A 13784-nucleotide genomic window follows, 5' to 3' on the forward strand; every position below is an offset into this window, starting at 1 on the left:
AGTCTTAACTGCTTCCACTTCCAATCCAGCTCTCTGCTATGGCCTGGGAAAGCAGTAGAAGATGGCCCAAGTCCTTGGGCCCCTGCACCACTGTGGGATACCTGGAAGAAGCTCCTGGCTCCTGGCTTCGGATCGGCTCAGCTCCAGTTGTTGCAGCCATTTGAGAAGTGAACCAGTGGATGGAAGACCTTTCTCTCTCTCCCTCTCTCTCTCTCTCTACCTCTCTGTAACTCTGCCTTTCAAATAGGTAAATTATGTGTGTATATATATATATATATATTTATGTACATACACATACATATATACATATATATACATATGGAATAAAATTTAGACAAGAGGCCTAAACATTTCAAGAAAGATGGGAGAGTGTTTCTCTTCCTGTAAGTAAAGAATTGTACAAATTCATTAGGCAAATGCATGCAAATGCTGGGCCACTACAGTCCTTATGTAACCTGGGGACTTGTTTACCCCCTAGATTACATGCTGCTCCTACTTTCACCTCAGTCTGTGTCCCCACTTCATCTCCACCAGACTCTCCAGGGAACAGGATACTCAGGGTTAACTGGATAGGCGCAGGATTTCTTTAGGATTACTGCAGACTACACTGAAACACCACGAACTCAGTTTAGGAATAACAGGGCATGTCCAAAAGAAAAGGATACAGAGAAACACATTCCTGTGTCATCAGTGACTAAGCCCATCACATCACAGTAAGGTTATCACTGTGACAACCAGTGTGTTGTCATTTTTTTTATTTAACAACATTTAACATTTTGCCATATTCACTTCATATGTTAACACTATATATATACATACATACATACTATTTTCTTGAAAGCAAGGGCAGACATCGTAATCACTCTTACAATAACATAAAGTAATCTTTTCAGAGTCAATAATGAATTGACAAAGAATAAACTCTAAAACAAATTTGTAAAATGCGATTATTTTTAAAGCCAGAGAATATTATCTCATAATCTGAAAAATTACTGTAAATTTGTGATAATGGGTCAATAGCATGAAAAAGGAAATCAAAGAACTATAAAGTATAGATGTCATCACCCATGAAAGTCTGCATACCTCACAACTGGGCAGCACTGAATCTTGGTCATCTAAATCCTTCAAAAGTTCAACCAGTCTTTTCTTCTCTTCATCAGTCATAACCACTAGGTCTCTTGAATTCTTGGCCAACTACAGAATGTATTAATGGAAAATACTAAACATTAAGAACAATTTAGAGTTCAAAAAAATAAACATGAAACCAGATACTCCTACAATACAGATATATTAAGGTAAAATTTGTAAGATTAGGCATTTTACATTTACTAGGTAATCTTATTTTGTGTCAAATTTTTTGTATAGGAACATTCTACAAATAAATATATTCCCATCATGTAGGTCCTCTCTTGTTAACCATTTCAACAACATTTAATTTTAAAATATAATAAAATGAGCAATTTTCAAAATGATATAAGAGACCTCTGAAAATTTATAAATATAGAATTAAAAGATAAATTTATTCTGGTGTAAAAAATTTTGATATCCATGCATACTTTTTTTATAGTACACACTTTCCATAAACTTAATATTTCTCTCATATGCAACACATTTTTAATGAAAATAAACTTAAGTTTTAACTCCATTTTCGTAAGCTTTTTGAAGTACTCTCATGTATATATACAGAGAAAGAGAAATGCATAAAGTATATATATAGATTTTCACAGGCAAAAATATATTTCCTAAGATATTCATAGAAATATTGGCACTTCTTCTGTGGTATATATCCAATAACTGAAACTGTTCTTAATTTGTTAGAGTTTTATTTATTTATTTACTTATTTGCTTACTTGAAAGGCAGAGTGACAGACAGAAAAAGAGAGACAGAAATCTTCTATCTACTGGTTCACCACCCCACCCCCAATACCCACGATAGCCAGGACTGGGCTAGGCTGAAGTCAGGAGTCAAGAACTCCATATGGGTATACTAGATAGGTAGCAAGAAACCTAGTACTTGGACTATCATTCACAACGTGTCACAGGCACATCAGCAGGCAGCTGGATCAGAAGTGGAGGCAGGACTCCATCTCAGGCACCCAATGTGAGATGTGGGTGTCTCAAGCAGCAGCTTAACTCAGTGCACCACAAATCCTACCCCTGAAACTACTTTTAAACTTCAAAAATATCATATGAAGAATTTAAATAAAGACTCTATTATTAAATAAAGTTACTACTGCTAAAAGGGATCATGGGAAATCTATAGTTGGACTGCTGTCCCTATCAGCAAGAAGTTGGATATGGAGGAAACTCTACTGCACGTGGAAACTAAGCAACAAATGAACATGCCATGGCCAGTACAAAACCAGAGACAGATCAAGTTGAAGAAGGCTTCCTGAAGAAAATCATAGGAAGATAGAAAACAGAAAAATCAAGAGCCTAGAGGCCAGTCCTAGCAGTGGCAGACTGACACAGGAATCCAGTATGCCTGGAAATAAGTCAATTATGTAAAAAACAATCAGATTTGAATTATGAGGAATTACTTCACTCTCTCCCCATATTAATACTTCACATTCACTAATGCAAGTGACTGGCTACCCAAGTGGTTTGCCATGAGCCTTCTGCCCAGCCCATTTATATTTCTTATTGCAAACTAATTAGCATGTGATCTAATACAGGAGCCCTGTGCCCTTGGTTAGTCTGAGTTTGCCTTGAAAACAAACGAAGTCAGTCTGTGGGACTTACAAGGTCAAGGAAGAACTTCTGTAGCCAGGAGCTAATCAAGGCCAGTGACCAGTTCCAGGAGGTTCACTAGGGTACAGTTGGCCAACTCCAGCTGCTCTGACAGGAGCATTTTTCCATTCGAAGTTCTGGATGCATGGGCTATAAAATCAGTCTTGTTATTTTATTAAAAAAAAACCAAACCTGATACTATGTAATTTAAGATCCAGGAAACATAGCCCATGCTATTATCTAAATAAATTATTTTCAGATTGCAAGAACTAAACTATGGTGGTGAAATCAATGTTAGTTTCCCCTAGCATTTTTTTTTTTAAGATTTTTATATCTGAAAGGTAGAATTACAGACAGGAAGAGACAGAGAAAGAGGTCTTCCATCCATTGGCCCACTTCCCAAATGGTCGCAACAGCTGGAGCTGGGCCAGACCAAAGCCAGGAGCTAGGAGCTTCTGAGTCTTCCACATGGGTTCAGGGACCCAGGGACCTGGGCCAATTTCTGCTGCTTTCCCAGGCACGTCAGCAGGGATCTGGATTGGAAGTGGAGCAGCCAGGAATCAAGCTGGCAGTCATACAGGATGCCAGAGTTGCAGGCAGCAGCTTTACCCGCTAAGCCATAATGCCGGCCCTCCTAGCATTTTAAAAAAGGATAGAATAGGAGCTTGCACTATGGCATACTAGGCTAAGCCTCTGCCTGTTGTGTCGGCATCCCCTAGGGGTGTCAATTGGTGTCCCGACTGCTCCTCTTAAGATCCAGCTCTTTGTTTATGGCCTAGGAAAGCCATGGAAGTGTGCTCAAGTGTTTGGGTCCCTGCACCCACATGGAAGAGCAGGAAGAAGCTCCTGGCTCCTGGCTCCTGGTTCCTGGCTTCGGATCAGCCCAGCTCTGGCTGTTGGGCCATTTGGAGAGTGAACCAGCAGATGGAAGGCCTCTCTCTGTCTCTCCTTCTCTGTAACTCCCTCTCAAATAATAAACAAAAAGTATTTTTAAAGGGAGGGGATAAGATTGGACAGGTAAGGATAGGATAGGATAGATCAGGATAGCAGAGGATAGCTCAAGTAGTTACGTCCCTCCCAACTATACCAGGAGACCTGGATTGAGTTTCCAGCCCCTGGCCTTGGCAGGGCTTGTATTTATGGAGTGAGACAGCAGATGGATAGGAATGCTCTCTGTCCCTGTTTCATTCCCTAAAATAAATGAATAAACAATAATTTTTTAAAACTGTTATGGAGGGGTCGGCACGGTGGCTCACTTGGTTAATCCTCCACCTGCAGCGCCGGCATCCCATATGGACACCGGGTTCTAGTCCCAGTTGCTCCTCTTCCAGTCCAGCTCTCTGCTGTGGCCCAGGAGGGCAGTGGAGGATGGCCCAAGTCCTTGGGCCCTGCACCCACATGGGAGACCAAGAGGAAGCACCTGGCTCCTGGCTTCAGATTAGTGCACTTCCAGCCATATGGGGGGTGAACCAATGGAAGGAAGACCTTTCCCTCTCTCTCTCTCTCTCTCACTGTCTATAACTCTACCTGTCAAATAAATAATAATTTAAAAAACTGTTATGAAATAGAAAATAGTGAAGTTAAAGTATTGGTTTATAAAATGTTTCCTTTAGTCATATATACTAATTCAATTATTAATAGATTTATCATGATCAAAATGTATTTACAGACACCGAGGGCACTATGGCGCACCAGGTTAATGCCCTGGCCTGAAGCGCCGGCATCCCATATGGGCGCTGGTTCTAGTCCCGGCTGCTCCACTTCTAATCCAGCTCTCTGCTATGGCCTGGGATAGCAGTAGAAGATGACCCAAGTCCTTGGGCCCCTGCACCCACGTGGAAGACCCAGAAGAAGCTCCTGGCTCCTGGCTTCGGATCGGTGCAGTTCTGGCTGTTGCAGCCAATTGGGGAAGTAAACCATCGGATGGAAGACCTCTCTCTTTCTCTCTCTCTCTCTCTCTCTCTGCCTCTCCTCTCTCTGTGTAACTCTGACTCGCAAGTAAAAAATAAATAAATCTTTAAAAAAAAAAAAGACACTGAACATACTATTACCATTTATGCAATTCAGTTAGTCCTTAATTCTGCCCTGGAATTTTCTCTTTACATACCTCAATGTTTCGCTTAATAAAATCCTGGTTGTGTTTACCCCTGAGTTCAGTCTTTTCTATATTTGAGAAAGGTTTCTTTTCAGCTTTGACCAATGAATCATTTCGTTCCACATCATGAGTAAAATCTAATATCAAAAAAGTTTGAAATTTTTTTAAGAATTATGGAGTATACAAAAAATTCACTCTAAGCATATATATTAAAATATGCAAGAAATAAAGCATACATAAAAAATTAGCAACTAAATCCAGATTCAGGAGCCTAATGTCTAGAGATACTTCTCTTAAAAAGATAAACCATAACGTCCACTGAAATCTTCTTAAAACTTCTTGAGTTATTCATTATCATGTATTAATCTTCCTGCTGTTGATGCCTTAGGAATGATAGAAAATATAAACAGAAATTCAAGGTATATACAGAAAGAATAAATCACTGATGTAATGGGGATTTTAAGATATGTAATTTTTTTTTAGTCTTTATGAAACAAAACTTTTCCTTAAAGACTATCGTTACTTCCTGCTAGTCTATTAACTTGCTAACACTCTTTCTGAACAATACTTTTTACTCAAGCTTGTCTTTTAAGAAAGGCCTGGGAATATGTGTCCTGGATGTTCTAACTCTCATATGTACACACTCCCACAGGACATCTCAGTTTATCAGTTTTACTCAATCTTTGAGAAGAGGCTCAAGTAAACCTTTAAGATCCTCTGACCCTGAGGGCTCAAAGCAAGGATAAGAAAAGTACTTGTGGGGGCCAGTGTTGTGGTGTGGCAGGTTAAGCCTCTGCCTGTGACACCAGCATCCCATATGGGTGCCAGTTCATGCCCTAGCTGCTCTACTTCTGACCTAGCTCTCAGCTAATGCACCTGGGAAAGCAGCAGCAGATGGTCCAAGTACTTGGGCCCTTACACTCATGTAGCAGACACAGAAGCAGCTCCAGGCTCCTGGATTCAGCATGGCACAATCCCAGCCTTTGTGGCCATCTGGGGAGTGAACCAGAGGATGGAAGATTCTCTCTCTCTCTCTCTCTCTCTCTCTCTCTCCCCCCCCCCTGTTTCTCTTTAATGGCATTTCAAATAAATAACAAATAAACCTTTTAAAAAACAAAGAGGACTCATTCATTTGAATAAATACCTTGTATTTACTATATCACCATTAAAGCTTTTAAAATAGGTCATCTAAATTGAAAATGAATCTTGATGTGAATGGAATGGGAGAGGGAGCGAGAGATGGGAGGGGTGTGAGTGGGAGGGAAATTATGGGGGGGGGGAAGCCATTGTAATCCATTAACTGTACTTTAAAAATATATATTTACTAAATAAAAAATAAATAAAAAAAGAAATATCCAAAAAAATAGGTCATCTAAACCTTCATTACTCTATACTTAGTGTGTCTGTGTGGATGCAGTCTGTTGAAATCTTTACTTAGTATATACTAAGTTGATCTTCTGTATTTAAAGATAATTGAAAATGAATCTTGATGAAGAATGGGATGGGAGAGGGAGTGGGAGAAGGGACAGTTGCGGGTGGGAGGGAGGTTACGGGGGGAAAAGCTGCTATAATTCAAAAGTTGTACTTTGGAAATTTATATTTATTAAATAAAAGTTGGAAAAAAGAGAAGAATCTCCTTAAATGACAAATGGAGATCACCCTACAAAATAGGACAACTTGCCACATTAAAGTCCAAAACGAAAAAAATATGTCAGTAGCTCAATCTAGACAAGGTTTATTAGGTTCAGTAACCACAGTAAAAAGGAGTAAGAGAGATATTCATTTGGTATATTTATAACTATTTATCAAACATTTAATAAGTTTAAACATTAAGGAATAAAGTTTGGTGAAAACAGCTGGAAATAATCAGGAAAAGAATAAAATCTCTAGATTTAAATTCATTTCAAACAAAACTAAATTCAAATAAAGACCACTCACATTTAAGTTGTAAGTTTTTAGGCAAATAATTCTGTTCTTTATAATTGGGTTTTTTATTTTATTTTATTATTTTTTTATTTCTTTGAGAGATAGAGAAACACAGACAGAGAGCTTCTGTCCGCTGGTTCACTCTTCAAACGCCATGTCAGCCTGGGCTGGCCCAGGACAGAAGCAGGGAGCTGGGAGCTCAGTCCAGCTCTCCCATGCGAGTACCAGGAACCCAATTACTTAAGCCATCATCTGCTGCCTCTTAGGGTCTGCAACAGAAGGAAGCTGTTGGAAATCAGAAGCCACAGCCAATAATAGAACCCAAGCACTCCATTGTAGGATGCAGACATCTAAACCACTAGATTAAGTGCCCTCTCCAGAGGCTTTGATTTTTAACAAATCACGTAATATTTTAAATTAACTACCAATAGTTAGAGCATGAGTTACCTTCTTCATGCATGGCTACCTTAGATTTAAAATATATCATTTTTGCCATAATTTGTTACATAGCTTTTTTAATTAAAATATGAGGTTTAAGTTGATATTTCATAATAAATTAACAAATATATTAAAATAATTCAAATTAAATACAGCCACACCCACACTTATGATAGTTTCATTTTTCTTTTATTATTTTCAGATACTTTTCCAGTTGAATTTGCAAAAATGATTTTAATAACGAACTTTTTAACAAAATCATATACTAAAAACTGTTTATGCAGAAAACTCAGGAAACACAGTGACCTGTTCATTGTGAAAGACTTTAAACTACAGTATTATAGTATAAAAAAAAACAGGAAATAGACAATACCTGAAAAAACTAATGCAACATTGGATTCAAAACACACTTGCAATAAATTGTGAGGAAAAAACATTGGATTATATGGCCAGTATTGTCTCTCTAGCAATAATTTTCTTCTCCTCCCCAGTTTAGTGGTGATATAGCCAAGCTGTCATATTCCTATAGTGACCCCAACCTTTGCTGCACTGGACAAGTTGGTGGAAGTAATCCAAGCTGAGTGGTTTGGTCTCTTCTCTAGGATTGTGGAATTGAGCCTCCCTATCAATGACTAAAATAAGTTGATACCACTAAGATCTTTTCCATATTTTTTTTCTTAAGGTAGGATTCCATTACTTGCAGCCAGCTGCTTTTTATTACCATTAAAGAGAGAGAGTGAGTCAGGGAGAGAGACACAGAGAAAGAATTTCTATCCCCTCTTCACTCCCCAAATGCCCACAGTAGCTAAAGCTGAAGACAAGAGACCAAAACTCAACCCAGGTATCCCACCTGCATACCAAGAACCCAATCAGTTGAGCCACACTGCTGCTGCATTGGTAGGTAGCTGGAGTCAGTACCCAGAGCTAGGAATGAATCCACCCAGGTACTCTGATGTGGGATACAGGCATCATAACTGCTAGGTTAAATGTCCACTCTATTAACTCTTTATTACACAAAATATCAAACATCCAAATGTAAAGAGAATGGTATAATGAATTCTCAACAGTTAGCTTCAACACTGATGAACTCATAACCAATCATGTGTGATCCTGAACCCCACCTACTCCTACTCACACTTCTGAATTAAATTACATCAACTCACTCCACTCATAGATATTTCTGTGCATGGGCAGCATTCCTGTGACAATATGTATAACCACACAAAGTAGAACATACCTTGGTTGACACTGTGCATATGGTTTTCATATTCTTCTGGAGGGACTTGAGTGTGAAACACTGGGAAAAACGTGCCTTCATCCTCATAATGAGAAGGATCTATCAATTTAAAAAATCATTTTTTCAATATTCACTAAATAAATATCTACAGTTATAAAAAAAGAGATAAGATCTGATATTCTCTCCAGTATATGCCAATTCCTTCAACACACACAAATTTGGTCTTTAAAAAAAATCTATTTATTTATTTAAAAGGCAGAGTTACAGAGAGGCAAAGGCAGAGGTGGCGGCAGAGGCAGAAAGGAAGGAAGGAAGGAAGGAAGGAAGGAAGGAAGGAAGGAAGGAAGGAAGGAAGGAAGGAAGGAAGGAAGGAAGGAAGGAAGGAAGGAAGGGTGGGTGAGTCTTCCACCCACTGGTTCACTAACCAGAAACCAGGAGCTTCTTCCAGGTTTCCCACACAGGTGCAGGGGCCCAAGGACTTGGGCCATCTTCTACTGCTTTCCCAGGCCACAGCAGAGAGCTGGCTCAGAAGTGAAGCAGCCGGGACATGATAATTCATTAATTACAAGAGGGAAAAACAGTAACTTTACAGTGAAGAAAGCTGATAGGCACTATCTTAACCAAGTACTAAAGTCAACATCAAGATAATGGGGTAATCAATATCAATTATTTCCTGTAATGGTCCATACAGAAGCACACAGTGTCACTTCTGTGAAATTCTTGCCAAAACCCATGACCTGAACCTACCATGCAGAAACTACCCAAACTGGAGGACATTCTACAACACAATAGGCTTGTGGCTTCTAAAATGCCAGTGTCATAAGACACAAGAAAGAATAAAGAGAAATGACAACTGAATGCAATACATGATCTGTGATTTCTTTTGCTGATGTTAATCAGACATCTGGAAAAAATCTGATACAGATTAAACAATAATATTGTAACATTTTCAGAAATAAATATTAACATTGATTTACATGTATACCTGTGTGTGAGAGAGATCGATCAACCTTATGTGCCACTTGTATGGAGAGGGGAGGGGGAAAGAAAGATCAAAGCAGACAGAGGAGGAGGATGTGGTAAGACGTTAACATTTGAAGAAGCTGGATAAAGGGTATCTGAGAATTTTTTGTACTTTTCTTGCAACTTTAAATCTAAATTATGTCAAAATAAAACACTAAGAGGAAAATTTTAAGTCTCCTCACTACAAACATCTGTGAGAAAAAAACATCTTCCTTCAGAGATCAAAATAAGAGTCTGAGGACCAAGCCCTGAAAGAGGAAGACTACAAGTTATTTGTTTCCAGCCACTTTAGGAATAGATTAAACCTATCCCAGGTAAGGGGGGAGGACTTACAAGAGCATCAACTTAGAACCAATGATACCAGTGTGAGGGTGCTCCCCTGCACACATCTCCCCAAAGTGAACAGAGATCCATATCAGACGGCAGAACCCAGAGCAGCTTGGGCTGTGCTACACTGCACACCTGGAACTCCAGGAGGAGACGGGGCACACAGTGCTCTCCATCAGCAAGGCCGTATGTGTTTAGAGGGAGACAAGGCCTGACGCAGTCACACACCTGTACACATGATTCACAATAGTTGGCCTGTGGCATGGAGGAGACCAGAAGTTCTTACATGCCCTGTGGACTAGAAGAGGCCTGGGATCATGATGAAAGGGTGAGGCAGAAAGGGCAGAAAGCAGACCTCAACAACCAAACAGCATGACAGGGCCCATGGATATCAGTAGCAGCTGCTGGCAGGTGACAAAAGGTTAAAGGTGACAAGCCACAGTCAGCAAAGGCCCAGGCTAGTTTATAGACACAGATCAAGCAGGACAAGACACTTCTAAGAGAAGAACAAGGACCAGAAGCACCCTTTCCCCAACTCCACCCCAGTGATACCAGGATGCTCCACAATTCTCATGAGCAGAGATATCTCCCTGAGAAATGAGAAGGATAACAGGAACATGAGATGCAAAGAAATTCTAGATAACTTAGCATTTATCTGAAAGAAACCAAGCTAATCTGAAAGATACTAGGTATTAAACCAGAAATGATTTCCTTGAATGTTTTCTCCTCTACAGAGTAGAGACGGAGGTTCATCAATAATCTGAGTCCCAAAAAGGAAAGACAGCCTCATGCCAGCATATTTGAGTTACACTGTATAACCTTTAAACTCATTACACAAGCATCTACTGGCAGAATCTGAGAGCAGTGGCACCATGCAAATGACAGAAATGGATAGAGAAGAGCAATCAGTGGCCAGGAGCTTGTTGCATCTAGAACCCAGACAGACCTGGGTCTAGAAGGAAAGCTGACCACCACTTAATGCCCCATGATACAGAGGTTAAGGGAAGGGAGAAACCAGAAAATCAGAGTCATTTCTTGAGCACTTGCACTGCATCTTGAGGCTGTCCACGTGCTGTTACCCAGCTACTGCCATCCTCTTCCTACAGCCATCCAGACGGCAACTCCTGAGAAAACACCCAGACAGCCTATAAGCAGAGATGGGCAATGGAGATGTACCCCTGCAAGCAAATCCTTGTTGGGACAGAGATACGATGCTAAGAGATAGGATGCTAAGAACTCTGAAAGTTGAAGTTGTACTTGTACTCAGAACTACATCTGTCACAGGTATCAAAATCCCAACCAGTACAGCAAAGTCTCAGTGGTGAATGTCACTTGAAGTTGGAATGGAGTGAGTCATAGCAACCTGCCAGCATCCAGATGGACAGTGAGCAGACCCAAAGCAAATGCACCCTTACACTCTGTTGGCAAACACCAGGTGTGGATGGATTTCACCTCATTTGAAGATAAGGAAACAGATGGGGAAAACAGAAAATGAAAATGAAACAGCATCCTGGCCATCAGTGGAAAAGCAAACATTTTGAGAATATTTATTATAAAATTTCTGAAAACTCTTTGGCACCCTCAATATATCAGAACACACGACATTTCCTAAACTATAGGAGAAAATCACAAGGAGAGTGCTAATATAAAAAAGAGGATGTGGGCCCACACTGTGGCATAGCGGGTAGGGCCACTGCCTGCAGTGTGGGCATCCCATATGGGCGCCAGTTTGAGTCCTGGCTGCTCCACTTCTGATCCATCTCTCTGATATGGCCTGGGAAAGCAATGGAAAATGGTCTAAGAGCTTGGGCCCCTGTACCCACGTGGGGAACCCAGAGGAAGCTCCTGGCTCCTGGCTTCAGATTGGCACAGCTCCAACTGTTGCGGCCATCTGGGAAGTGAACCAGCAGGTGGAAGACCTCTCTCTCTCCCTCTCTTTCTCTCTGCCTTTGCCTCTCTTTAGCTCTTTCGTTCAAATAAATAACTAAATAAATCTTTAAAAAAAAAAAAAAGAGGAAAGTTACCAAGCCTAACTTCAGTGTCACCTTGAATACTCCCTCACCCTGGAGTACAGAACTGAGTTCTCTGGCCACACCCACAACATGGCTCTGGGTATTCACTGGAAGAACAGACACTCCACTAAAGCCACAGAGGCATAGTCCAAAGATAAAAGCCATCACAGGGGAAAAAAAGCCCAACAAGTATCTCCACAAATGCCTAAAAATAAACACAGCAATTCAGAAACAAGAATAAGGAAGAAAACATGACGCCCCCAAAGGAACACAATAACACTTCAATATTAGAATGTAAAGATGAAGAGACAGAAGAAATGCCAGAAACGAAATTCAAAAATTGATTGCAGAATTACTTATAATTAATCAGAAGCAACTCCACGAGTTAAAGAAATTCATACATCTCATGAATGAAAATTTCTCCCATGAAATTCAGATTTTAAAGAGAAACCAAAATGAAATATTGGAAATGGGTGCCAGCGCTGTGGTGCAGCAGGTTAACGCCCTGGCCTGAAATGCCGGCATCCCATATGGGAACCGGTTCTAGTCCCAGCTGCTCCTCTTCCAATCCAGCTCTCTGCTGTTGCATGGGAAAGCAGTGGAGGATGGCCCAAGTCCTTGGTCCCCTGCACCCACATGGGAGACTGGGAAGAAGCACCTGGTTCCTGCGTTTGGATTGGCTCAGCTCTGGCCGTTGCGGCCATTTGGGGAGTGAACCAGTGGATGGAAGACCTTTCTCTCTGTCTCTCCTTCTCACTGTCCATAACTCTACCTCTCAATAAATAAATTAAATATATATATATATATATATTGGAAATGAAGAATTCAATAGATCAAATTAAAAATGTGGTAGAAAATCTTAGACTCAGTAAGGCAGAAAAAAGAATATCTGAGTTAGAAGACAAAACTCTGGAAATTTTACAGCCAGACCAAAAAGAAAAAGAAAAAGAAATTAGAAAACTAAAAAATAGTGCTGGAGATTTGTAGGATACTATCAAATGACCCAACACACTGGTCTTAGGAGTTCCTGAAGGTATGGAAAGAGATAATGGATTAAAAGGCCTTTTCAGTGAAATAATTACAGAAAACTTCCCGAATTTGAACAAATAAAGGGACATCCTAGTATATGAAGCACACAGAACTCCTAACAGACATGACCAGAAAAGATCTTCACCCCGACAAAATGTAGTCGAACTTTCCACAGTAAAACATAAAGAAAAGATTTTAAAATGTGTGCAAGAGAAATACCAGATTACTTTCAGAGGATCTCCAGTTAGCCTCACAGCAGACTTCTCACCAGAAACCCTACAGGCTAGGAGAGAATGGCGAGATATATTCCAAGTCTTAAGAGAAAAAAACTGTCAACTCACAATACTATATCCTGCAAAGCTCTCATTTATGGATGAAGGTGAAACAAAGACCTTCTATAACAAACAGAAATTAAAAGAATTTGTCACCACTCCTCCAGCCTTACCAAAGATGCTTAAGGATGTACTACACACAGAAACACAGAAACACAGTCATCACTATGAAAGAAGGTAAGGCAGAAAATCTCCCACTAAAAGTACAAAGGAAAGCCAAAGTAAAAAAAAAAAAATAGGAATATTTATGGAAAAATGGGAGGGCCAAGTTGTTATTTATCAAGTGTCACCTTGAATATAAATGGCCTCAGTTCTCCAGCTAAAAGATACAGACTGGCTGAATGGATTTAAAAAGACCCACCTATTTGCTGCCTACAAGAAACACATCTCACCAACAAAGATACACACATGCTAAAAGTGAAAGGATGGAAAAAGATATTCCATGCTAACAGAAACCCAAAAAGAGCTGGTGTAGCTATCCTAATATCAGAAAAAAATAGACTTTAACATAAAAACTGTTAGAAGAGACAAAAAATGACACTATGTAATGATTAAGGGATCATTTCAACAGGAAAATGTGACTTTTATAAACATATGCACCTAATTATAAGGCACCTAGCTTTTTAAAATAAATG

The 13784-nt window shown here is 39.9% G+C and overlaps 1 protein-coding gene across 4 annotated transcripts in view; it reads right to left on the reverse strand.

Moving 5' to 3' along the window:
• The window catches only part of FSIP1 (fibrous sheath interacting protein 1), a 229149-nt gene that overhangs the window by 165423 nt on the left and 49942 nt on the right, over positions 1-13784 (reverse strand). For all 4 annotated transcript variants that reach the window (XM_051822083.3, XM_051822082.3, XM_089309433.1 and 1 more), the window contains 3 exons: positions 8427-8525; positions 4838-4962; positions 1084-1194 (listed from right to left, as the gene is read on the reverse strand). In XM_051822083.3, coding sequence (XP_051678043.2) covers positions 1084-1194; positions 4838-4962; positions 8427-8525 — 335 coding nt within the window. The remainder of the gene's footprint in view (positions 1-1083; positions 1195-4837; positions 4963-8426; positions 8526-13784) is intronic.

The sequence above is a fragment of the Oryctolagus cuniculus genome, chromosome 12, assembly GCF_051225735.1.
Source record: "Oryctolagus cuniculus isolate XC-2025 breed Fujian yellow rabbit chromosome 12, ASM5122573v1, whole genome shotgun sequence".
In the NCBI taxonomy this organism is placed as follows: Eukaryota; Metazoa; Chordata; class Mammalia; order Lagomorpha; family Leporidae; genus Oryctolagus; species Oryctolagus cuniculus.